Below are 27,958 nucleotides of genomic sequence, written 5' to 3' on the forward strand. Positions count from 1 at the left end.
CACATTAAAAATAAAATATCAAGTAATTTAAAAAGACCAAACACATTAAAAAAATTATAATATTAATTTACAAGTGCGAAAAATATATAAAAAATATGTAAACCGATCGCACCATTTACGCTTTGAGGATGGATACATCGTCGTTTCAGTTTTTAAAACCATACAAACCCTTGTGAATGGTATTTTTAAGGGAGTTCAAAATAAATAAAAATCATAATCATTAACGTACGAGTCTAAAAAATGTGAAATCACATATAAACGCTCATGATTGTATCATTTACACTTAAACGATGGTTACATGCTTATTTAGATTTTTAAAACCCTCCAAATCTCATGAAAAACCAATTCCCTTCACTTTGCATATCCTTGAACATTTGGCTAACTCCCTTCATTTTGCATATCATTGAACATTTGGCATTTTTTGGTAATGTAACTAGGATTCTCTCCCCTCCTCTCACATTCTCTTATTTTGTCTTTCTCTTGCTATAAAAAATTAATTTAAGATGTTGACGTGGCCATCACATGTCTCTGTGTCCCTCGGTATCAACTTCTGGGTGTTCTACCCTCCACTTCTTTAGATTCAGTGCTAGTTACAGGAGAGATTTTTCAGTGTGACCGGTACACGGGGTGGTACACCACGTGTTACTATACAAATGGTGGGATATGTGTTTTAAAAAGTTAATAACTTAAAAAATAAAATTTCTCACCATTCTTATTAAAACACGTGATGTACCACTTATGTTCCCGTCACAACTAAAAATTTCTCCAGTTACAGCTTGCATCACGTTACGTTGATTAGAGAAATTTATTTTCCACTACGAAGTGTCGACAGTGTTAAAGTTTTAGACAAATGGTCAAAGATCAACTGGGGCCATCATCATAGGAGGGAGCATTAGCTTGTTTTGTTTTGCTTTTGGCAATGAAGTAGCCGTAAGAGAGAGATCCATTGCCAGAGCAACCTGACTATGTGTTACATGTGCGCTTCAGGCTGCACTCTTCCACCATGTAGTTAGACAACCAAATTGGAGAGATGAAAAGGAGAATCAAATGAAGATAGAAAGGTTCCTAAATGATCACAAATTCTACCTAAACTGTTAAACAAAACTTAAATATCTCAATTTATTTATGCTCCCAACACAGACTCTCTATCTTTCTTGTGGTAATACACGTGAACAATACATATCAGGTGACATAGAAGTACATGTTACCAACACGTAAATAGTCTACTCTCATAAATAAAATATAATCATTCAACTCAAAACCAATTGAGAATGGATAAAAAGTTCACAATTATTTAAACTAAACGCGTTGAACCCATGTGACACGTTTGAATTTCATAGTAAGAGACCATACGCCTACTGATCCTAGGGTTTTGACAAGTCCATCCAGAAATCGCACAACAATTTCTGCCAGACCAAATGGGAAATGTATTCTTTTCACATAACTCATTAATTGACCAATTATTCACACCGTGGAGTATGGAGTATATGGATGAAATTACTTACAAGTTTCCTTGGAAGACTTTGAACGGACTATTCAATGACAATGATAGTTTAGGATTTTGACAAGTCCATCCAGAAACCACACAACAATTTCTGGCAAGACCAAATGGGAAATGTATTCTTTTTACATAACTCATTAATTGACCAATTATTCACCCCAATGGAGCAGGGAGTTTGGATGAAATCACTTACAAGTTTCCTTGGAAGACTTTGGACAGACTACTCAATGACAATGATAGTTGATGGGTGCAATTAGACCAAAAGACAAAGAGACACCAATATTCAACAAATTAATAAATTAAAGTTGAAAAGTCTTAAGAATTTTTTAGGGCTGGTTCGGAGTTCTGATATTTTAGAAAACAGCTTATTAAAAAAAATCTAGGATGTGTTTGATAAAATAAAGGATTTTTTTTTTTTAAATGTTGTCAATGATAGTAGAAAAACATAGAAAATCAGAAGCAGAGTTTACCATGCTTCTAAAAAAATGTTTTTTTTTTTTTCAAAGCATGGTGAACAAAGACATTTTCAAGTGACAAGTATAGTCCCGTATATTTTACAAAATTACAATCTTTGTCCTTGTATTATTCTCATTGGCAATTATTATACCACATTAAATATCATTTATGTTTTTAGTCATTTAATATATTTACAACAATTTTATATAAAAGTTTACCAAACACTAAAATATTGTTTTTTTTTTTGGTTAAAAGCACTTTTACAAAAAAAAAAATTTACCAAACACTCAACAACTTTATTTTACCGCTGTTTATTCTCACAACACAGTATAAATAGTTTTTTTTTTTTTTTTTTTTTTTTAAGTACAGCAATACCAAACTAACCTTTAATACCAAATACATCAGTTTCAACTTTTATGTCTTTTTTTTTCCCCTACTTTTTCTTGTAGTTCACTACTTTATTTCTCTTATTACCAGCGATATTAGTATTATTATTCAAATCTAGCAACTAGCATTCATGCACGCGCTCATGCGCATGCTGAAGACATTTTTTGAATCATGACGTGCTACGCGTAACTTACATATTTTAAATTTATTTATATGAGTACATTGATAAAAGGAAAGTCAAATATTTGAAGTAAATGAATAATTTTAGATCATGCTAGAAAAAAAAAATCCCTCATAAATCAATTAAAGCAGCTGAATTCATAGGAGGGAGGCCATCATCATAGGAGGGAGCATAGCTTGTTTTGTTTTGCTTTTGGCAATGAAGTAGCCGTAAGAGAGATATCCATTGCCAGAGCAACCTGACTATGTGTTACATGTGCTCTTCAGGCTGCACTCTTCCACCATGTGGTTAGACAACCAAATTGGAGAGATGAAAAGGAGAATCAAATGAAGATAGAAAGGTTCCTAAATGATCACAAATTCTACCTAAACTGTTAAACAAAACTTAAATATCTCAATTTATTTATGCTTCCAACATAGACTTCCTATCTTTCTTGTGGTAATACACGTGAACAATACATATCAGGTGACATAGAAGTACATGTTACCAACACGTAAATAGTCTACTCTCATAAATAAAATATATCATCCAACTCAAAACCAATTGACAATGGATAAAAAGTTCACAATTATTTAAACTAAACGCGTTGAACCCATGTGACACGTTTGAATTTCATAGTAAGAGACCACACGCCTACTGATCCTAGGGTTTTGACAAGTCCATCCAGAAATCGCACAACAATTTCTGCCCGACCAAATGGGAAATGTATTCTTTTCGCATAACTCATTAATTGACCAATTATTCACACCGTGGAGTATGGAGTATATGGATGAAATTACTTACAAGTTTCCTTGGAAGACTTTGAACGGACTATTCAATGACAAAGTCCATCCAGAAACCACACAACAATTTCTGGCAAGACCAAATGGGAAATGTATTCTTTTCACATAACTCATTAATTGACCAATTATTCACCCCAATGGAGTAGGGAGTTTGGATGAAATCACTTACAAGTTTCCTTGGAAGACTTTGGATAGACTACTCAATGACAATGATAGTTGATGGGTGCAATTAGACCAAAAGACAAAGAGACACCAATATTCAACAAATTAATAAATTAAAGTTGAAAAGTCTTAAGAATTTTTTAGGGCTGGTTCGGAGTTCTGATATTTTAGAAAACAGCTTATTAAAAAAATCTAGGATGTGTTTGATAAAATAAAAGATTTTTTTATTTTTTTTAAAATGTTGTCAATGATAGTAGAAAAACATAGAAAATCAGAAGCAGAGTTTACCATGCTTCTAAAAAAATGTTTTTTTTTTCAAAGCATGGTGAACAAAGACATTTTCAAGTGACAAGTATAGTCCCGTATATTTTACAAAATTACAATCTTTGTCCTTGTATTATTCTCATTGGCAATTATTATACCACATTAAATACCATTTATGTTTTTAGTCATTTAATATATTTACAACAATTTTATATAAAAGTTTACTAAACACTAAGATATATATATATATATTTTTTTTTTGGTTAAAAGCACTTTTACAAAAAAAAAGTTTACCAAACACTCAACAACTTTATTTTACCGCTGTTTATTCTCACAGCACAGTATAAATAGTTTTTTTTTTTTTTTTTTTTTTTTTTTAAGTACAGCAATACCAAACTAACCTTTAATACCAAATACATCAGTTTCAACTTTTATGTCTTTTTTTTTCCCCTACGTTTTCTTGTAGTTCACTACTTTATTTCTCTTATTACCAGCGATATTAGTATTATTATTCAAAGCTAGCAACTAGCATTCATGCACGTGCTCATGCGCATGCTGAAGACATTTTTTGAATCATGGCGTGCTACCGTAACTTACATATTTTAAATTTATTTATATGAGTACATTGACAAAAGGAAAGTCAAATATTTGAAGTAAATGAATAATTTTACATCATGCTAGAAAAAAAAACCCCTCATAAACCAATTAAAGCAGCTGAATTCATATAATAAAACCGGTGTCTATAGAATTTAGATTAAGAATAGAGAAAATAATATTTAATAAACAATTGATTGAATCACATTATTGCTAGCCCATTGTGAGTCTAAACCCATCCCCTCTCCCTTGGTGTAGATAATATCTTTTGTTTAAAAAAAAAATCATTTGACAATTAATTTAATCACATTATTATCCACGTACGAAATACCTTTTTTATAACCGGCATTACACGCCTCTTAATATGTTTCAAACGTGTTTAAAAATAGAGAAATTGAATCATATTATTGCTAGCCTATTGTGAGATAATAATGATAAAAATAAAAAATAAAAAATAAAAAAACTGCACCAAAAAATTAATTATCAAAAAAAGCACTGTTAAAATTACAAAATTACCCTTGTATTATTTTATGCATTCTTTTTGCTGCTTTTGATTTTTGTTGAAGCCGTGACCCCAAAGTGGGGCTCCGGCTTTATATATAGAAGATATAGAAGATAGATAGATATTAATATTGCCATGAAGAGGGAAGCGTTTGAATCGGAATACACAAGTCAAAATGAAGAAAACCTATCCAACCAGGAGGCAATCCACTTTCAAAGCTCACTCTTATTTTCAACCAGCCCGCATTGTGTCATGTTTGTTTGTTTGTTTCACAACAACTTTTTGGGCCGGGCTTAAGTTTTTTGTGGGGTAGACATAGGCCATTTAAGTATGCGTCGTAAATGGAGATTTTGGGGGTATAAACTTAAACCTACATTTGAATTGGTCCCAAAACTTGAAAACTAATTTATCTATGCATGCAAGTGGCCATTTTCAACTGTGATTGAAATGTGTTGTGCCTTGTATGACGGCGTGAGTTTGAACTCCATCAGTGACTAATCTAATATCTAACTTGCTAATGCTATTGCTTGACTCAAAAAAAAAAAAAAAACACTTATCTATGCATGAGATTCCACTGTAACAATACTCCCATAATTACAAACTGCCACACATTTAAACTTCTCCACATGCCAAAGAGAGCAGCATTATACTAAGAAGGACTACGTATCCATAAAAAATTTAGCATAAAATAAGTGATTCAAAACCCGTTTCAACTCGTTCCAAATTTCCGAGTAATAAACATGTCCCGTGCCTAAAAGAAAACCTGCTCTCGAAACTACCAAAAATTTTAATTGGTGATCTGATAGAAATTTTCAAACAGTAAAATTGAAGCTTTATATGAGTAATCTCTAGTTTTTCCAAAGATGTAGGGATATTATTACAAGACTTATATGGGACTCCATTTTACTTACACCATGGAAGCCGTTTCTATAGCAGTATCTGTAAGCCTACATGTCTCTTCGACATCCGTCTCATCAGGTGGATCCTCCATCGGCATATCTTGGGGACAGAAGAAGGTTTCGGTGGCATGTGCATGTCTTCGACTTCACCTTCAAGCATCTCCACAACTTTTCTCATAGAAGGGCGATCTGCCGGCTTCAATTGTATGCACCACAGTGCAACCATGATCATCTTCTTTGCTACTTTCTTATCAATTTCACAGGCATTCTCAATTTCAATGCTCAATCCTTTTTCTAGTTGATCATAAATCCAAAAGGGAAGTATATATTTGGCTTGTATTTTCTGCATGAGCATGCATTCAAGTTCGTTCTATGTCCTGTCATTTCCAATAACAACATCCCCAAAGCTATGTATCCCATTGTGCTCCTTGCAGCTGTAACAGAAATGGTGGTGTGATCTTTAGGGTAAAGTCTTACAAACCCCAAAGTTGGAGATTTTTGAAGTGAAGTTTTCAAGTAGAATATTCATAGTGCAGAATCTGCATATCACAGCACTGATGTAGATATGCTTGAGGAATGCCGGTTGAAAAACTAAATTCCATATGATGAGTAGGTCAATGCCTTGGTAAGCAATTAGATGTACTGTTTTTTTAGGCTGGACTGATTAACTATAGTTTACTAAAGATTTTTGAAAATTTCTTACATAAAATTACTCTCTCTATTCTAATTACTCTTAAGAATTTAATCGTTCCCTTGGTTATCAAGAACCACGGGCTAAGAGTTATGACATGCCATGTTCCTAATCTGAGTTATGACATGCCATTTTCCTTTTAGAAGATATTTATATGGATGTTCAAAACGTATATTTAGCTGTGCCGGAAAAGACTAGTTTCCCTTTTTTTTCTTTATGGAAATCCAAGTACTTAAGATTTTGATGGAGCAATTGTCGATTATATTATCTTCAGAATGCATAACTAGGTTTCATGCATTTCTAGGCTAGCTGTATTTTTGGATCCTGTTGAACCCTTATAGATTGCAAAAGTAATGATTACAACCGGAAAGCTTCTGTCTGAAAGTTCAACATCGACAGTCACTGATGAACTAAAGAAGGAAAGTAGGATGCTGAAGGTTGACAATGTTACTGCACTTGTTGCAAGTAACAAGGGAGGCATTTATTCTATGTTCAATGGTGGATTAATGTCGTTGCCAACTGCAGTTTGGAGATCTTCAGCTCGAGCTAATATCAGATAAAGCCACCATAGGGGTCGTAATCAGCTTTGCTTTTGGGTAAATATACTTGCCTGTAACAACCTTACTTCTCTTTCGTGGGAGCTAGCTCAGGGCATCCAAAACATCCCGGAGAGTTCATTGCAGTATGCAAATGACAATGCTTTGATGCTGGCTAAGGTGCTCGAAAATAATCCGGCCCATACTTGTGGCCGTTTTTTTCTATTTAAACCTAGTGCCGCATACTAACATATGAAAATCTCTGAATGCAGTCTTTGAGGGGCGCTCTGCTTACTGTCTGCTATTCATCAGCGTTATTGTCTGCTTTTACTACTGTCGGACTTCTCTTACTCGGAAGACAACTAAAGTCACCAAACGAGAAGTGAGCTTCCTCGTGTCCTGTCTCCCTCGGTTTTGCTTTTGCCTCTCTCTGTATATGCAGAAGTCGATCGATGTATTTTATAATAGAATTGCCCGATATAAGTGGAATTAAATGTTGCTCGATAACAATCTCAAGAAGTGCATAAGAAGATTTTTTGTTAACAAAACTACTGTATCATGTAATTAACTCAGAATAATGTACAAGGTTGAGACCTCTTCTTTTGTGTTAATGCTGATTGTTGTTATCTTTTAAGAATCCGGATCCTCTCTGTGAGGATTCCAGAAATTCGTGAATTACGTCCGTTTATTGAACATCGTGTGGTCAGAAATCATTTTAAATATTTTTATTTAAAATTAAATACAAACGGTACTTGACAAAAAATGACCGCAAGATATACGATAAACAGACACGATTCACGAATTCTCAGGATCCTCGCCAAAATGATCCATAGAGGATCATGTTGGTACGTGTACATCGTTTTGGGAATTATTACCTGTTTATCGAAAAAAAATTGACCGATTTAAGCTATTGTTCTTAGATTGCAACAATTAGTAAACTACAACATGACGATAGAAACTAGAAGGACCAAAGTCGAACTTGGGCCAAACCACAGGGAGCAAGATTTTCGATGCAAATGACACCCAACCCATAAGAAGACAAGAAATCAAAACGATACTGGAAGTTGTTGCATAGTAAAAGAAGGCATTTTGAGCCCTACAAACATATTTCACATGGTGCATCACCGAGTGTGGCTAGCTTGGAAGGCTCAAGTTAACGTCGTTTACCATATTGGTTTACTCAGTGTGAATGGCTTAGAAGGCTCAACGTCAACGTGTTTACCATATCGGTTTACAGTTTTGAGCATAAACAGGCATCTGGCGAAAGGTTGTTATCATCAATTCAATTCTCTTAAGCATGGAGATTAAGTCAATGCTAACCCTAAATGTATATCTCACTGTTGCTAACTAATTAATTGATAAAAAAATGAGGCCGCCAGTAAGTACAATTAAGCCCAAATTAAACACACGTTGAGGAGAAAGCAAAAACAAACCAGTACCTTTGCATCCGCCAGCCACGAATGACGACGGAGGTTATTCAAAGATGTTGGATAGTGGCCAAATTAGGCTAGGAAACAAAACAATATTGATGAGGGAACATCATGATGAGGATTATGTTTCCTTGTTTGGTGGCTTGTTTTGTGGCTTAATTTGTTCCTTGTGGCTTTTTCAAAGCCATAATTATTTGGCTGGGATGAAGAAAAGCATAAAAAGAGATGGTGAGAGCATTTGGCTCAATAAGGAGGCATGGGTGAGAGAAATCAAGAGAGCTAGAGTGAAAGATCTCTTGTGAAAGAACTCTTGGGGTAGAGTGAGGCTCTTGGGAAAATTCTGTGAGTGGGTGTACAAGGGATATGGGATTGGGTTATGTCGATTTAACTCATGTGTAACTTGTACTGTTTTTCTCATAGTGAAGAGCAATATCTCTCCGAGGACGTAGGCAGGTTTTTGCCGAACCTCGTAAATTTCTCGGTGTCTTTATTTCTTGTATTTTAAACTATTCAACTGTGGGTTTGTATGTTGGTGAAGATAATCAGCCAAGGCACAACAATTGGTATCAGAGCTTTGTTGGAAGCTTTGGTTCATTGAAGGTTCAGATTTATTATTCACCATGATGACTACAAACATGTCGTTTTCAGTTGAGAAGTTTAATGGGAAGGGCAGTTTTACTCTCTGGCAGATGAGAGTAAAGGATGTCTTGACTCAACAAGGCTTGGTTAGAGCTTTGAAGGGAAAAGATGGGAAGCCTAAAGAAATGACAGATGACCAGTGGGAGGAGCTAGAGTCGCGTTGTGTTAGCACGATTCGACACTGCATAGCTGATAACATTATCAACAATGTTATGGATGAAGATTCTGCGCCTGCACTGTGGGAGAAGTTGGAAAAACTCTATATTGCTAAGAGTTTGACCAACAAGTTACATCTGAAGAGGAAGCTGTACAAGCTGAAGATGGATAAAGGCGGGAATCTCATGGACCACATGAATGTGTTCAATGGATACTTGGATCAATTGAGGAAAGTTGATGTTAAGGTTGAGGAAGAAGATAAAGCCCTCTTACTTCTTACCTCACTTCCAGATTCGTATGAGAATCTTGTGACAACCTTATTGCATGGAAAAGATACAGTAAGTTTGGAGCAGGTGCAGGCTTCTTTGGTGTCTTATGATACACAAAAGAGGAAGACCATTGTTGATGGTGGGCACGAGACTGCTTTAGCTGTTCAAGGTTGGAATCATGGAAGAAAATTGGGAGGAGGATTTGAGAGAGACAGCAGGTTCAAATCAAGCTCCAAAGGCAAGGGACCACAATGCTATGACTGCAAAGAATTCGGGCATAAAAAGATAAATTGTCCTTTGAGAAAAAGAAAGGATGATCTTGGTCCAGGTAGCAGCAATTTTGTGGCGGAAGACTTCGAGTATGCCCTCTAGGTACTCGAAGCAACACATCTCCTGGTGATGTATAGTCTCAAGTGTTGCAGGGGTTTTGCAGCAGGTGGAGCTATGAGATTCACAGGTGATGAGATGGTCCTGAAGAATGAGAAGTGTGAGGAATGTTTGTCTGGCTCGACGGGTGTTGCTGGAAATGGGTGCACTGACAAGTTTCCAAGTTGCAGACAATGAAGAGGAGGAAAACCTGCTGGAGGAGACGAGGATGTGTCGAGATCCTGTCTGAAGCTAAATGTTTTTTTTTTTTTGCTTGCAGCAGCTGCACATGCATTGGTAGTGACTGAATCGGAACAGGACCAACGAGGTTGATTCAGAGTGTGCATGCTGGTACGTAAGGCCAATGGACTTTGGTACAATTTGGCCAAGGTGGAGATTGTTGGATAGTGGCCAAATTAGGCTAGGAAACAAAACAATATTGATGAGGGAACATCATGATGAGGATTATGTTTCCTTGTTTGGTGGCTTGTTTTGTGGCTTAATTTGTTCCTTGTTTTGTGGCTTTTTCAAAGCCATAATTATTTGGCTGGGATGAAGAAAAGCATAAAAAGAGATGGTGAGAGCATTTGGCTCAATAAGGAGGCACGGGTGAGAGAAATCAAGAGAGCTAGAGTGAAAGATCTCTTGTGAAAGAACTCTTGGGGTAGAGTGAGGCTCTTGGGAAAATTCTGTGAGTGGGTGTACAAGGGATATGGGATTGGGTTATGTCGATTTAACTCATGTGTAACTTGTACTGTTTTTCTCATAGTGAAGAACAATATCTCTCCGAGGACGTAGGCAGGTTTTTGCCAAACCTCGTAAATTTCTCGGTGTCTTTATTTCTTGTATTTTAAACTATTCAACTGTGGGTTTGTATGTTGGTGAAGATAATCAGCCAAGGCACAACAAAAGACAGACTCACATGACATATGAACAGACAGGTATTAGTTAAGCAACCACCGTGGATGACTCGACGACTACGACGTCCCTAGTAATTTAAACTAATTATGTGGCGACCTGTTAGTGCATGAATTTTCTAGTAGACTTTATACACATATATAATCTTGAATACAAGTCCCACATCGGAGAATTAAGAAAATATATAAGTGCATGGTTTACTTTTAATTACACTTAAGTTTTCTGTGATAAAACTTAGCACCTAGAAACAGGTGGCTAAGTTGATACAGTATCATTGTAGTTATGAGTGGGCCATTGGCTCATCTCTATGAATATTTGACATGGTATTGAGTGAGTATGATTGTGAGTCTTGTGGATCTGTGCCATGCCGGAGTTATCGAGTTTATTCATAACATTGTTCGTGTTGTGCCCAAGTTACTGAGTGTAATGTAACACCATGTTTCTGTGCTTAATGTCTGATGTGGGATTGATTGCACAAGTGGCCCATATGTGCGTGGTCCAAAATGAGAAAGCGTATTGAATATAAGTCTTACATCAGAAATTGAGAAAATAAAGTACAATATGTAAGTGTATGGTTCCACTTTTTAATTACACCGAAATTTTTTATAATAAAATTCAACACTTAACAATAAGTAGTTAAGACTTAAAACATAACAATAAGTGACTAAAAATGGATTGACCCGTCTCTTCGAATATCTAACAATTAATATGTGTGTTTGTTTATAAAAAATGTCAAGGCGTTCTTGAGAGCATTAATGCTGTCATAAAATAATGAGGCAATACCTGCCGGTGTTTTTGGTTAATGCAACGTCCTAATCATTGCTAACGTAGTCCATGACATATGTTGAATAAGAGCTAATAAAACTAAAATTATTCCCAGATGACTATTCTGTTGGTTTAGATGACTCCAGCTTTATTGAGACGTCAAACAACTTATCTCTTCAGTTTGCATAAGGTTGTCATTTGCCATATAATTTTAGTTTTCAATATATCTAAAATATCTTCACTTGGTGTTACTATTGATTTCACGCTTCAGTTTTTAGGTGAATGCTTGTTTTCGATGTAGGGGTTGAGAGCTATCTATTTTGCCACTACTTTGCCGCTCCAGATTTTTGATCCGATTAAAGATGTTTGTATACTCAGTAACTATGGTGTTGATTTTGCACAAGTTTGATTCAAATTCCACTCTATTAAATCAGTACTTTACGACCAGTTGGGAGCCGTGATAATATACTTGGGAAATTGGTGAAAGAAAACAACTAAATAGAAAAGGTTATGGATTGAGGACTTGAAAATCACACATGGATGGAAGTAGCCTATGGACTACACCCAATAGATTAACATTGTTATGGATTGCGATTCACATGTCTCTTTAATATTCCTTCATTTTAATTATAACACGTGAACTCATACACTATGTGTCTTGTATTTTTGTATTTCTAAAAGAAAAGAAAATTTAGGACCACTCCTATATTTAGTATCATAATCAAACCAAATAAGTGTAGCTAGTTGCTTACTTGATCGATCCCTTCATCCGGAGGAACGTGTTTGATTGATATAAAGTAATGCAAAGTTTGCCAACCGGCCGGTGACAACGGGAGAGATAGTGATGTAATATTGACAATTATTCATACTGCAACTTGTAGTATACTAGAATTAAAATGTTGCTTTTTTTTAATGAAACTTGTAGTTGTCTAGGTGTTATTTTAATTTGCTAAATTTAAAATAGTCCGATCACCAAGTCGCCTCATCTTAGTTTATGTATGTATCTTCTTAAACTTTTGATTAAATAAACTACAAAATTGAAATGTTGTTGTTTTTTTTTTATTTTTATATAAAACTTGTAGTTGTCTAGGTGTATTTTTTTTTAATTTACTAAACTTAAAATAGTCGGATCTCCAAGTCGCCACATCTTAGTTTATGTATGTATCTTCTTAAACTTTTGATTAAATAAACTACAAAATTAATTTTTAATTTTTTAATTTTTATAAAACTAGTAGTTGTCTTGGTTTTTTTTTTTTTAATTTACTAAATTTAAAATAGTTGGATCTCCAAGTCACCACATCGTAGTTTATGTATATCATTTTTTTTTTATTTTTAGAAAACCTCGATGGTACAAGGAGAATTTTATTGATATAGAAAAAAAAAAAAAAAGGGTACACCTAGTCAGGGGGACATAAACCTAACCTCTCATAATACAAGAAAAAATGATAAAAAAAAATACATGAAAAGAAGGGGTGGGGGACATAAACCTTACCATTCTTGAGACAAAAACAACAAAGATACAAGGAAAAGAGGAGGGGACATGAAACTTAACCCCTTTAAGGCCGAACCTAAAGGTCGAACCTACAAAACAGAACAAGTAACATCACAAGGTTAAGAAAAAAGAAAAAGAAAGTGGTACAAACATATATGTCGAGATGCACATTAATTGAGAAGCGGAAGCCAGGCAAGCCAACATATATAGTCTGAAAACAAAGTAGCACAAACCGTCATTTGAGGGGAATCATGCCATACCAAAGTTGGAGAAGACAAGCCCATATTAGCAAAATTGTCTGCAACTACACTTCCTTCGTGATATATGTGAGAGGCATAGAAAGTCATCTTCCGAATGCGGTCTAAACAAATAGACCATTGCTTACGAAAAGGCCAAGAAGGATCAAAATCAGTCAATTAAAGGGCAAAAGTAACACCAGAATAGTCACTTTCCAGCCAAAGACAATGCCAAACTTTTGATTTATAAAACTATAAAAACAAAATGTTGTTTTTTTTATTTATAAAACTTGTAATTGTCTTGGTGTTTTTTTTTAATTTACTAAATTTAAAATAGTCAGATCTCCAAGTCGCCACATCTTAGTTTGTTGTATATACCTTCTTAAACTTTTGATTAATAAAATGACTAGAATTATTTCACCAATTATTGTGTCTAACTGATTGAATATTGCAACACATTAATAAATTTTGAATAAAGTTAGGTTTCACTATAAAACTAATTGGCAATATGGAGAGTAGTTCAATTTATTATAAGCTTTTGCATGATTTGGTCTCTCACCTATGTCGGACTTTATCCTCACATTATCACATGCCCCTTCACATGCTGTAAATTTTTAAGCTTAATATATGAACAACACAAATTGAATGATGTGGAATATGAAGAAAGGCGAGTTCTCCCATAAACCAATTTTGCAATGGGAGTAGCCCTACTTCTTAAATTTAGTGTTATTTGTCGTACTTGGGAGTATTAATTCTGTCATAAAGTAATGAGGCAATATGTCACATCCCAGCCCGAGGCGGATCACTTCCCGAACCCGCTCCACCACCGTAGCACGATATTGTCCGCTTTAAGCTTACCATTCCCTCATGGTTTTGTTTTTGGGAACTCACGAGCAACTTCCCAGTGGGTCACCCATCATGGGATTGTTCTAGCCCCCTTCTCGCTTAACTTTGGAGTTCCTACGGAACTCGAAGCCAGTGAGCTCCCAAATGCCTCGTGCTAAGTAGGGATGGGAATATACATTTAAGGATCACTCCTCTGGGCGATGTGGGATGTTACAATCCACCCCCCTTAGGGGCCCGACGTCCTCGTTGGCACACACGCGGCCAGGGTTAGACTTTGATACCAATTGTCACATCCCGGCCCGGGGCAGATCACTTCCCGGGCCCGCTCCACCACCGTAGCACGATATTGTCCGCTTTGGGCTTACCATTCCCTCACGGTTTTGTTTTTGGGAACTCACAAGCAACTTCCCAGTGGGTTACCCATCATGAGATTGCTCTAGCCCCCTTCTCGCTTAACTTCGGAGTTCCTACGGAATCCGAAGCCAGTGAGCTCCCAAAAGACCTCGTGCTAGGTAAGGATGAGAATATACATTTAAGGATCATTCCCCTGGGCGATGTGGGATGTTACACAATACCTCTCGGTTTTTCTGGTTAGTGCAACGTCCTAAATCATTGCTAGCGTAGCCTATGTTAATAAGAGCTAATAAAAATAAAATTATTCCCAGATGATCATTCTATTGGTTTTGATGACTCTAGCTTTACTGAGAGGTCAAACAATTTTTCTCTTCAGTTTGCACAAGGTTGTCATTTGCAATGTCATTTTAATTTTCAATATATTATCTAAATTACTGTACTAGTGATTGCACGTTTTAGCTTTTAACTTGAGCCTTGTTTTGGACATAGAGGTTGAGAGCTATCTATTTTGCCACTACTTTACTGCTTCAGATTTTTGGTCCGATTCGGATATTTGTTTACTCAACGACTATGGTATTGATATTGTACATGTGTGACACTTCATTGTATCAATTCGTTCTGACCAGTCATGAGCCGTGATAATATAGTTGGGAAAACTGGCGAAGAAAACAACTACATAAAAAGGATTATCGAGAACCTGAAAATCACACATGGATGGAAGCAACCTATGAACTACACCCAACAGGTTAACATCGTTATGCACCACGATTCATATGTCCCTTTAATACTCGTTCACTCTAAATACAACATGTGAAATGATACACTTTGTGTGACACCCCGTCCCGAATTATTTGTACCGTAGGTGTGAAATGGCGATAATGTCCTTGGTGGATATTTGCCATTTTGGTGTGTTGTTTTGTTGTTTTTGGTGGTTGACTCTACATAACACAGACATGCACCCATACTATACACTCCTGTGACTCCCTCTCTCTTCTTTCTCTCGGACTTTCTTCCATTTCCTTTGCAAGTGTACGGACGAACTTCGAAACCAACTTTTCACGTACAGATCGTTGTCTAGAAGTGGATTTTAAGGTCTTAGGGAGCTTTAGTATACTCTTACGAAGCTTGGGGAACAAGTTTGAAGGATTTTGGACGTCGAGATAGCAAGTTCTAAGGTTGGCCGGATTTTGCGAGGTTTCTTCAGCGAGATTCCGTGAATTTCAAGACTTGAAAGTGTTTCCGGCAAGAATTCGAGTTGTAGACGGCCGGGCTGACAACGGCAGTCGGTGAGACTCATTGGAGAAGACAAGGAATATTCCGTCAATTTTGACGGAATATACTAAAGGCGTCAGTTGTTTCGCATATAGGTGAGACCCATCCTGAGAACGAGTGCAGTCATTCGAGACAAGGGGGTTACGACCCTTCCACATATCAGTGAGTAGGCTTTTGGTTTTCCGTTTATACCTATATACTTGTGGTTTTTCCCAGAAAATGATATGGAATGTTTATATGTTTTAAATGCCATACATAGTGTTTGCCTATTTATTTATTTATGCATTAGTAGTTGCATATATGTATGTTTAGTACTGCGGACGCATAGGTAAGTGCCAGGTAAGTTTATGGTTTTTTATTGTGAATTAATGGTTATGTGAGATGCATAGAGAGCTTATAACCTGCATCTCCTGTGTTAGTGCTCCTGCCTAGAGTAGGGCACAGTCCTTCACGTGATGTTCACCTCCTGCACCACACGCTCATCTTGGATCCAAGTTAGGTGCACAGTCCTGTCGTACAGACCACTATAGGTGGTTCCGACTCGTAGGTGACCCGCAATTATTCACCCAGTCTTCACGTGATCGTAGCACTTGAGCGTATTTATTTACACCTAGTCCTGTCGTACATACCATTTTAGGTGGTTTCTACTCATGTGCAGGTATAGTTAGTGAGTTGGGGATTTGAGCTTTAGATTCAGCCGTACAGGTCACGTTAGGTGACTCCGGCTGCCATGTTTCTTGCATTGATTGACATTACCTGGGTTACTTACATTTTATGTGGAGGCATTCGACATGGCATATTTCTGAACATGTTTTCGATATAAGTGTATATTCTATTTTCTGGGAAATTATACAGGTTTTACGGAGAGGGGTTAGAACTTTGATAATGAAATGATTTTGAAAAACTTTGTTTTTGCCCGCTCACACTTTCTGTTTTGCGCCCTTCCAGGTTCTAGTTTGGATTGCTTTTTTGGTGGCTTACGAGGAATCCACGGCATATCTGACAAATTATCACCAGTGTAGGACCACCTCTGGGTGTGTTTAGTTAGTATTTGTTCCTCTGGACTGCACTATGCTTTCTGTGCTCTGAATTTTGCTTATCACACTTACACTTGCACTTGTATGTTAACTACATTGTTTTGTAGTTTGGTTTTAATTTTTTCATACTTTTATTATTAATTTTGCTTCCGCACTGTGCACATGGTTACGTTACTCTCACGTGACGGCCAGCACGCCTTAATTTCAGTCGGAGTGTGTCACTTTGTGTCTTTTTTTTGTATTTAAAAAAAAAATATATATGTAGAAAATTTAGGAGCACTTCTATATTTTATCATAATCAAACGAAATAAGTGTAGCTAGTTAATTGCTTCACCTGATCGATCCCTCCATCCGAGGAAAACGTCTTTGATCGATATAAATTAGTGCATGCGTATGAAATCCAATTTGTCAACTGCGTGGATACTTTGAATACGGTCTCTAATCAACTTAAACTTTAGATTAAAATCTAGTTTGTTCTAATTTTTTTAGAGTGATGTTATTCCAACTCCAATGTCCATTTGCAAAAAGACTGATAAGGACATTAATTATCTTGTTTTGCCTAATTTTAAAAAAAAAAGGAAAAAAGTCGGACGTGGGAGACGATTTGTCTACCTTAAACCCTAACTCATATTTTCATCTCCTTTCATTTAGAGAAAGTAAAAAAATATCAATGGACTTAGAAGATGACTTTTTCATTGAACAGGTGGAAGATGACACTTCTACGGAAGAGGTAGAAGATTCTGTTTCCATTGAAAAGGTAGAAGAATAATTTGTGTGTAGGTCATTTGAATTTGTCCATCGTATTTTTAAATTTATCGTTGTCGAATTCTTTTTAATTTGGATACCTCTGTCGTTTTCATTTGAATTTGCAGACTTTATTGATTTTTTTTTTATTCAAGTCCCTAACTTTTAATACACCTTGCCACATGTCTTTTCCATTTCAAAATTGTTTTCTTTATCATTTAAAACAATTAAAACTAGCAAAAATTGTTTTCAAAATATCTAACAAATTATGGAATTTAATTTCACATTCAAAGGGATTTTAAAGTCCCACATTTTGTGGCATTTAAAAGGCTCAAAAGAGATAAAAACGTTAGAAAACAACATAAAATTTCATTTGAAAAGAATGTATCCAACAATTCTAATAATTATGGGTACATATAATCAATTAATGTACCCATATTAGTATGGGTACATTAATATGGATATATTTTGAATGATTGATAAAAAGGCTTATGGGTACATAAGCTACAAGTGAAAAAATATTGTACCAATTACATAGTACTATCTATGAATTTTTGTGGATTGTGTAAATACAATTGATTACACACACACACACACATACCAAATGAGTAGTTCATGAATGTCTTTGATATTAATTGTTTTTAAACAAAGAAATTTGAAAATAAATGAGTTATTTATTTGAATTTGAAATTACAATTTTTTAGTTAAAAATAAATAACTGACTTGGAAATATATTAATAGTAAAATAATTATGTGTACCAAGTCCAGGGACCTTGATACCAATAACGTTTCAGTGATAGGATATTGATATCTAGGAACCGGAGCCTAATTTTTCTTTTTCTAATTTATTAAAATTAAAATAGTCGGATCTCCAAGTCGCCACATCTATACTATGTGTGTTGTATTTTGTATTTCTGAAATGACATAGAGAAAATTTAGGACCACTCCTATATTTAATATCATAAACAAACGAAATAATTGTAGCTAGTTGCTTCACTTGATATAAAGTAAGCATGGAAAATACGTATAAAACCCAATTTGCCAATTAGCCGGTGACAACGAGAGTGACTTTGGTGTAATACTGACGATGACACGTACTGCAACTTGTAGTTTACTAAATTAAGTGTTGTCTTTTTTATAAAACTTGTTGTTGTCTAGGTGTATTTTCCTAGTCTACTAAAATTAAAATAGTCGGATCTCCAAGTCGCCACGTCTTAGTTTATGCATAAACTTTCTTAAACTTTTGATTAATAAAAGGACTGAATTATTTCACCAATTATTGTGTCTAATAGATTGAATATTGCTAACATATTAATAAAATCAATTGACAATATGGAGTGTACTACAACTCCTTATAAGCCATTGCATGGATTGGTCCCTCATTGATATGTGGGAATTTATCCTTACATTTTCATACGCCCCTTGCATGTGGTGAATTTTCAAATCTAACAATTGTACAACACAAATTGTGTGACCTGAATTATTGGCCGTTGGGCTTTTATATGCGAGCTAACCTTCTTTAATACTATAGAAAAAAGTTGAGGTTCCATCATGAAACTAATTGACAATATGAAGACTATCCCAACATTTTAAATTTAGTGTTACCTAACAACACGCAATTATATTTAATATACAATTGTCTCTATCACATGGTTTCAGCATGAATGCGAGTGAACAATTAAATTAACAAGTTCCAAACTGTATTTTGTGTACATGCATGTGGGTAGGTAATTGCTGTAATCAGCATATGTAACTTGTAAGAAGTAACAGTTAGCTACTAATGAAAGTAAAGCAGTTGGAATACTCGGCCAGTGATTCAACTGATTAACATGTAGTTGACAAAAAATACCTAGCACTAGCAGAAGAGATTTTTTTATTATACCGGAAACACGACCCAGTACATTAATGTCATAATAAAAGTGGAGAGAAGTTTTTATTTTTCAAATTTCCATCGAATTGTATTATGATATTTGATGTACTGGGCCGTGTTTCCAATACATACACTAAAGAATCTCTTCACAAGCAGAACCAAACATGAAGGAGTAGTACTTTACGTACCAAATACCGTGCAAACTCATTCATCTGTACCGGCCGTTGCCCCTTCACGTGCATGAAGCTCCAAACGGAAACCCTAACATGTTATTACATTTAACCGAATTTGCTTAATTACTCCTTCGTTGGCTTTAAAGGACACATCATATACAAGATTCTATCATTGATAGATAACAAATACTAACACATTTTAGAATGATATAGAGTATGTGTGTGTGTGTGTGTGTGTGTGTGTGTGTGTTGGGGTGGGGGATTTAGAGACCGTATATATTTAGGTCAAGGGGGTGCCCGACCCTTTCGCTTCAGGTTGAAGAAATTTCAATGTGTAACCGGACGTATATATCACCTACAAATGTTTTTAGTAATATAATAAATATATTATTGAAAAGTATACCCTAATTGTATCCAAAATCCCCTCAAATTGGTTCCACCTGTAAATTCAAAATTTAATTGTGTGTAACATTATATAACATCATAGGTTTTACAATTTAATTTTTCTTAGTTGTATTTTAGAATCTCTTCGATTTAAAATTGAAAAACACTGTTTTTCCATTTCATCAATTTTGGTCCACACTGATTTTCTTTTTCATATATTCTTTTTCATATATGTTTTTCCATTTCATCAATTGTGCACAGTTGCATTAGTGCATGTCCACAGAGTCAACTTTCTCTCTATATAAAGCACAAAATCAAGTCTTCACTTCTTCACTCTTTCTCTCTCGGAGACGAAACTCACAAAACACATCATGGCCACTCTGACCTGCACAGCCTCCGACTTAGCCCCACTTCTCACCACCGCCACCACCGCCCTCAATGCCACTGCCCTCTCCGAATTCCTCTGCGGCCGCTTTAACACAATCTCCACCAAATTCGCTGACACCACCTACGCAGTCAACAACACTTACCTCCTCTTCTCCGCCTACCTTGTCTTCGCCATGCAGCTCGGCTTCGCCATGCTATGTGCCGGCTCCGTTCGTGCCAAGAACACCATGAATATCATGCTCACCAACGTCCTCGATGCCGCTGCCGGTGCCCTCTCCTATTACCTCTTCGGCTTTGCCTTTGCCTTCGGCGCTCCCTCCAACGCCTTCATCGGCCGACACTTCTTCGGCCTCCGAGACTTCCCCTCTGTATCCGGAGGAGACTACAGCTTCTTCCTCTACCAATGGGCTTTTGCCATAGCCGCCGCTGGCATCACCAGCGGCTCTATCGCGGAGAGAACGCAATTCGTCGCTTACCTCATTTACTCTTCTTTCCTAACCGGTTTTGTCTACCCGGTCGTGTCTCATTGGTTTTGGTCCGCTGACGGATGGGCCAGTCCAACCCGGCCCCATAACTTACTATTTGGTTCCGGTTCAATTGATTTTGCCGGTTCGGGTGTGGTCCACATGGTTGGAGGCATAGCCGGTTTATGGGGTGCCGTGATCGAGGGCCCGAGAATTGGCAGATTTGATCGAACCGGCCGATCTGTGGCCTTGCGTGGTCACAGCGCATCCCTAGTGGTTCTCGGTACGTTCTTGCTTTGGTTCGGGTGGTACGGGTTCAACCCCGGTTCATTTCTCACGATTTTGAAGAGTTACGGCGATGGTGGTACTTACTACGGTCAGTGGAGTGCCATTGGTAGGACAGCTGTCACAACGACATTGGCTGGCTGCACAGCCGCTCTCACTACCTTGTTCAGCAAGCGATTACTGGCGGGTCATTGGAACGTGCTCGACGTTTGTAACGGTCTGTTGGGTGGTTTTGCCGCGATCACCTCCGGGTGCTCGGTGGTGGAACCATGGGCGGCAATCGTGTGCGGGTTCGTGGCCGCATGGGTTTTGATAGGATGCAACAAGGTGGCGGAGAAGCTAAAATACGATGATCCATTGGAGGCTGCTCAGTTGCATGGTGGATGTGGAGCTTGGGGGCTGGTATTCACAGGGTTGTTTGCAACAGAAAAATATGTGAATGAGGTGTACTCCGGCAGGTCAGGACGGCCGTATGGGTTGTTTATGGGTGGTGGTGGGAGGCTGTTGGCGGCGCAAATTGTGCAGATTTTGGTGGTGGCAGGGTGGGTCAGTGCTACCATGGGCCCGCTGTTCTATGGGCTTCATAAGTTGAAGTTATTAAGGATCTCAAGGGAGGATGAGACTCAAGGGATGGATATGACAAGGCATGGTGGATTTGCTTATGTTTATCATGATGAAGATGATCCGTCCATTAAACCTGAGTTTATGATGCGGAGGGTTGAGCCTGTTAATGATGCCAGTCCTGCATAAGTGACTCCGTAATACATCTACACTACATAGTTATACTAAAATCAATCGTTCATACGTGATAAATTTCTACTTAGCAACCTAAGATGTGTAATGGTCACATATATAGTGAGTTTATGTGTAATGGTCTCACCAAGTAATATATGTTAGTAAGTTAAAATGACAAAGTTTGATTTCGCAAGCTCTGGGGAAGTTCTGATTTTTGTATATTTTATGAAGCTATATATATATTCACGGACAATACTTTATTTTCGAGAAGGAAAGTCCTCCTTCCTCATTAACGTGGCATCATTTCACCATATAATATGGATATATAAGTCGGGATCTTTCATTTTCTTTATAAGGGCCATCTCTAAAAAATTAATTAATTGGAGACTATTAGCCATCTATATATGTCATACAAATCGACAATTATGATAACAAGTAATAGTATGTCATTAATCTAGTGTTTGTAAGTATTTTTGGAAATTATTGAACGTTTAGACCTCACTTAGTGAGAAAACGCTTTGTTGTTATTGTTGTATTGAACGTTTAGCATCAAAGTGTTGATGCGTCATGCGGGCATGTTGTTAGAGTTATATCATTGGTAGATTTGTAATTAAGTACTAACCCTTTACTATATTTGTTTGAGTAATGCTAAGGAGACTAAATTTAGAAAACTAAAGGACATGAAAGTTAATGATTGGTTTATTACTTAAGTGTTGATAGATGTGCTCATTCTTATTGGTGACACATCATTTAGTTTGCAAATTTAGTCTCTCTAAGATTATCCTATTTGTTTTTGCGTACTTATTTGACCAAGTATTCGTAATTAACTTGAATAATGACACTAATTAGTTAAATAATATCATTGATTTTTTTTTTCTTAGTCTCAGAAGTCAGAAATATAGATATTCGTAATGGTATTTTCTAGATACACGTTACGGTTCGCATTGAATGGCCAAAGAACTTGGCTCTTCGAGATCACAATAGTTTCTAGCTACACGTTGACTTGCTTGTTTTCTTTTGGTAGTTTGGAATCCTCAATTCTACGATTTAAATATCATAATACAACTTAATTAAACTAGAATCTAAATATGAGAATGTAACATGTAATTTACTCTTTTATTTATTTTTTATAATTAAATAATTATGATATTTTATATGTAGATATTTTCAATTAATGATTAAAAACACTTTTTTAATTTCTCAAACATCTCCGCTTAATTCTTAGTATTGTTTTAATTTTATTTATTCAATCTGATAATAAGAAATATATGTGTGTGTGCGTGCGTGCTGTTCAAGGAGGATAAACTATGTGCATTCTATTTGGTGTACCTAAATGAAGTCGGATAATATCTAATGATGTCGGTCTTTTGCAAGAGTATCTGACAATCAAGGCGGTCAAGACAGCCCTGTTCAATTAAGCTTTCTCCTTTGTAAGGAGATAAATATGGAGGCATATACCATACATACATATGAATGCTGCATACAATGAACGTTAGTATAGGGCATGGCTACAGCATTTTATCTTTAACTATTAGAGGAATTGATTCCCAAATTCGTGCCTGCTATAGACAACTCTCTGGACTGTGATCAAATGTCCGATTGGGCAACTTTGTCTGTCAAATTCTCAATGCAAGTTTCAACATTCTCTTACACAGAATTTTATCTTTAATGATTAGATGCTGAATTAGAATGGAATAGGAAGACTTTGTGAGTACTTATAATTCCAAGAGATGAGCCAATCATCACTTTGCCATTTACCTCAGTAGCCATTTGAAGCATATACCAGTACTTTTGCTTTAATCTACCAAAACAAAGCGTTTTAGGGCTACTTTGGTATTGCTGTGCTTTTTAAAAAAATTGATTTTGTTATACTGTAAGAATAAACCGTTGTAATAATTTTTTTTTTTTTTGTAAAAGTGCTTTTAACAAAAAAAAAAAAAATAGTGTCTGAGTGTTTGATAAACTTTTATATAAATTGGTGTACATATGTTAAATGACTGAAAAAGATATGGTATTTAATGTGATATAATAATTGTTAAAGAGAATAATGTAGGGGCAATGATTGCAATTTTGTAAAATATGTGGGGTATACTTGCCATTTGAAAATTTTCATTAAATGGGCATTGAGTACTATACTTTAAAAAAAAAAAAAAAAATATTAGAAGCATGCATGGTAGACCTTACTTCTGCATTTCTATTGTCATTTACAACAATTTTTTTATAATTTTTTTTATTTTTTTTTGTTTTACAAAACACATTTGATGTTCCAGATATTTTAATAAGCTGGTTTTTTTTTTTTTTTTTTTAAAGCATCACAATCCCCAACCTGTCCTTAGGCAAAACTTATGAATCTCACTAAGATGCACTTAATGCTAAAACATGGCCTTAAACATATGAAATCTATCGTTTCGTCATCAGTATATATCTTGACTAGAAAACATCCATCAATAAATATAGCAATTAGAAAAATAATTTTAGTTTTCTTTTGGGGCCGTAATCAGCTTTTCGGGTAAATATACTTGCCTGTAACAACCTTACTTGTCTTTCGTGGGAGCTAGCTCAGGGCATCCAAAACATCCCGGAGAGTTCATTGCAGTATGCAAATGACAATGCTTTGATGCTGGCTATAAGGTGCTCGAAAATAATCCGGCCCATACTTGTAGCCGTTATTTTCTGTTTAAACCTAGTGCTGCATACTAACATATGAAAATCTCCGAATGCAGTCCTTGACGGGCGCTCTGCTTGCTGTCTGCTATTCATCAGCGTTATTGTCTGCTTTTACTACTGTCGGACTTCTCTTACTCGGAAGACAACTCAAGTCACCAAACGACAAGTGAGCTTCCTCGTGTCCTGCATCCCTCGGTTTTGCCTTTACCTCTCTCTGTATATGCAGAAGTCTATCGATGTATTTTATAATAGAATTGCCTGATGTAAGTGGAATTTAAATGTTGCTCAATAACAATCTCAAGAAGTGCATAAGAAGAATTTTTGTTAACAAAACAACCGTATCATGTAATTAACTCAGAATAATGTACAAGGTTGAGACCTGTTAATGCTGATTGTTGTTTACTTTTATGAATCCGGATCCTCGTCGGATCCTCTTTGTGAGGATCCCGGAGATCCATGAATCGTATCCCAACTTTTTAATTAGCTACTAAAGAAAGTAAAGCAGTTGGAATACTCGGCTAGTGATTCAATTGATTAACATGTAGTTGACAAAAAATACCTAGCACTAGCAGGAGAGATTTTTTTATTATATCGGAAACATGACCCAGTACATTGTCGTAATAAAAGTGGAGAGAAGTTTTTATTTTTAAAATTTCCATCAAATTATATTATGACACTTAATGTACTAGACTATATTTCCGATACACTGAAAAATCTCTTCACTAGCCGTACCAAACATGAAGGAGGAGTACTTTACGTACCAAATACCATGCAAACTCATTCATCTGTACGTACCGGCCGTTGCCCCTTCACGTGCATGAAGCTCCAAAGGGAGAAACCCTAACATGTTATTACATTCAACCTAATTTGCTTAATTACTCCTTCGTTGGCTTTAAAGGACACATCATATACAAGACTCTATCATTGATAGATAACAAATACTAACACATTTTAGAATGATACAGTGTGTGTGTGTGTGTTGGGGTGGGGGATTTAGAGGGTATATATTTAGGTCAAGGGGGTGCCCGACCCTTTCGCTTCAGGTTTAAGAAATTTCAATGTGTTATCGGACGTATATACCACCTAATAATGTTTTTAGTACGATAATAAATATATTATTGAACATTGTACCCTAATTGTATCCAAAATCCCCTCAAATTGGTTCCACCTGTAAATTCAAAATGTAATTGTGTGTAACATTATATAACATCATAGGTTCTACACTTTAATTTTTCTTTGTTGTATTTTAGAATCTCTTCAATTTAAAATTGAAAAATAAAGTGTTTTTCCGTTTCATCAATTTTGGTCCACACTGATTTGCTTTTTCTTATATTCTTGCCCACCATAATAGCACAGTTGCATAATTGCATTAGTGCATGTTCTCACCGTCGATTTTCTCTCTATATAAAGCACAAAATCAAGTCTTCACTTCTTCACTCTTTCTCTCTCTCTCTCGGAGACGAAACTCACAAAACACACCATGGCCACTCTGACCTGCACAGCCTCCGACTTAGCCCCACTTCTCGCCACCGCCACCACGGCCCTCAATGCCACTGCCCTCTCCGAATTCCTCTGCGGCCGCTTTAACACAATCTCCGCCAAATTCACTGACACCACCTACGCAGTCGACAACACTTACCTCCTCTTCTCCGCCTACCTTGTCTTCGCCATGCAGCTCGGCTTCGCCATGCTATGCGCCGGCTCCGTTCGTGCCAAGAACACCATGAATATCATGCTCACCAACGTCCTCGATGCCGCTGCCGGTGCCCTCTCCTATTACCTCTTCGGCTTTGCCTTTGCCTTCGGCGCTCCCTCCAACTCCTTCATCGGCCGACACTTCTTCGGCCTCCGAGACTTCCCCTCTGTATCCGGAGGAGACTACAGCTTCTTCCTGGGCTTTTGCCATAGTCGCCGCTGGCATCACCAGCGGCTCCATCGCCGAGAGAACGCAATTCGTTGCTTACCTCATTTACTCTTCTTTCGCAACCGGTTTTGTCTACCCGGTCGTGTCTCATTGGTTTTGGTCCGCTGACGGATGGGCCAGTCCAACCCGGCCCGATAACTTACTATTTGGTTCCGGTTCAATTGATTTTCCGGTTCGGGTGTGGTCCACATGGTTGGAGGCGTAGCCGGTTTATGGGGCGCCGTGATCGAAGGCCCGAGAATTGGTAGATTTGATCGAACCGGCCGATCTGTGGCCTTGCGGGGTCACAGCGCATCCCTAGTGGTTCTCGGTACGTTCTTGCTTTGGTTCGGGTGGTACGGGTTCAACCCCGGTTCATTTCTCACGATTTTGAAGAGTTACGGCGATGGTGGTACTTACTACGGTCAGTGGAGTGCCATTGGTAGGACAGCTGTCACAACGACATTGGCTGGCTGCACAGCCGCTCTCACTACCTTGTTCAGCAAGCGATCACTGGTGGGTCATTGGAACGTGCTCGACGTTTGTAACGGTCTGTTGGGTGGTTTTGCCGCGATCACCTCCGGGTGCTCGGTGGTGGAACCGTGGGCGGCAATCGTGTGCGGGTTCGTGGCCGCATGGGTTTTGATAGGATGCAACAAGGTGGCGGAGAAGCTAAAATACGATGATCCATTGGAGGCTGCTCAGTTGGATGGTGGATGTGGAGCTTGGGGGCTGATATTCACAGGGTTGTTTGCAACAGAAAAATATGTGAATGAGGTGTACTCCGGCTGGTCAGGGCGGCCGTATGGGTTGTTTATGGGTGGTGGTGGGAGGCTGTTGGCGGCGCAAATTGTGCAGATTTTGGTGGTGGCAGGCTGGGTCAGTGCTACCATGGGCCCGCTGTTCTATGGGCTTCATAAGTTGAAGTTATTGAGGATCTCGATGGAGGATGAGACTCAAGGGATGGATATGACAAGGCATGGTGGATTTGCTTATGTTTACCATGACGAAGATGATCCATCCATTAAACCTGAGGTTATGATGAGGAGGGTTGAGCCTGTTAATGATGCCAGTCCTGCATAAGTGACTCCATAATACATCTACACTACATAGTTGTGCTAAAATCAATTGTTCATGCGTGATAAATTTCTACTTAGCAATCTAAGATGCGTAATGGTCGCATATATAGTGAGTATATGTTTCATTACTGTTACTGTTAGTGCATAACATGCATGCATTATGCACTATGCATTTCCAAGTTCTATATATGTCTCTCACCAAGTAATATATGTTAGCAAGTTAAGATGACAAAGTTTGATTTCGCAAGCTCTTGGGAGGTTCTGATTTTAGTATTTTTTTTTGATGAAGCATTTGCGGACAATATTTCATTTTCAGGATCCTCTTCTAATCTAAGGATGAGGATTCTCATGATCAAGAGATGTGGACCGTTGGATAAAAATCCAACGACCCACATCCCTTGGTCATGAGGATCCTCATCCTTAGATTAGGAGAGGATCTTGGTCCCAAGAAGGAAAGTTTTCCTTCTTCATTAATGTGGCATCATTTCACCATATAATACGGATATATAAGTCGGGATCATTCATTTTCTTT

At 37.1% G+C, this 27,958-nt stretch overlaps 2 protein-coding genes and 1 long non-coding RNA gene across 4 annotated transcripts; all 3 read left to right on the forward strand.

Annotated features, from left to right (window-relative positions):
* The first annotated feature begins 4,990 nt into the window (after window positions 1-4,990).
* On the forward strand, window positions 4,991-7,566 carry LOC125473871. Of its 2 annotated transcripts, none has more exons than XR_007255656.1 (2): window positions 4,991-7,135; window positions 7,228-7,566. It is a non-coding gene; the product is annotated as an uncharacterized LOC125473871 (long non-coding RNA). The 2 variants fall into 2 exon arrangements; XR_007255655.1 differs by having other exon boundaries at window positions 4,991-7,015.
* A 12,679-nt stretch (window positions 7,567-20,245) lies between these two features.
* Window positions 20,246-21,887, forward strand: LOC125473869 (ammonium transporter 1 member 2-like). The gene has a single exon (XM_048577241.1). It carries the CDS (start codon window positions 20,278-20,280, stop codon window positions 21,790-21,792), a length of 1,515 nt encoding a protein of 504 aa, XP_048433198.1. The 5' UTR covers window positions 20,246-20,277; the 3' UTR covers window positions 21,793-21,887.
* Window positions 21,888-24,379: 2,492 nt separating this feature from the next.
* Window positions 24,380-27,532, forward strand: LOC125472123 (ammonium transporter 1 member 2-like). Its single transcript, XM_048573203.1, is given in 5 exon segments — window positions 24,380-24,404; window positions 24,499-24,598; window positions 25,921-26,334; window positions 26,336-26,535; window positions 26,538-27,532. Coding segments are annotated over 5 exon segments (1,617 nt in total). The 5' UTR covers window positions 24,380-24,394; the 3' UTR covers window positions 27,431-27,532.
* The last annotated feature ends 426 nt before the right edge of the window (window positions 27,533-27,958 follow it).

The sequence above is a fragment of a genome, unplaced genomic scaffold, assembly GCF_019419815.1.
Source record: "Pyrus x bretschneideri cultivar Hongxiangsu unplaced genomic scaffold, Pyrus_bretschneideri_v1 Contig11, whole genome shotgun sequence".
Taxonomy (NCBI): domain Eukaryota; kingdom Viridiplantae; phylum Streptophyta; class Magnoliopsida; order Rosales; family Rosaceae; genus Pyrus; species Pyrus x bretschneideri.

Coding starts and splice junctions, on each gene's coding strand:
- LOC125473869 (XM_048577241.1), top strand. CDS start 20,278: ATGGCCACTCTGACCTGCACAGCCTCCGACTTAGCCCCACTTCTCACC.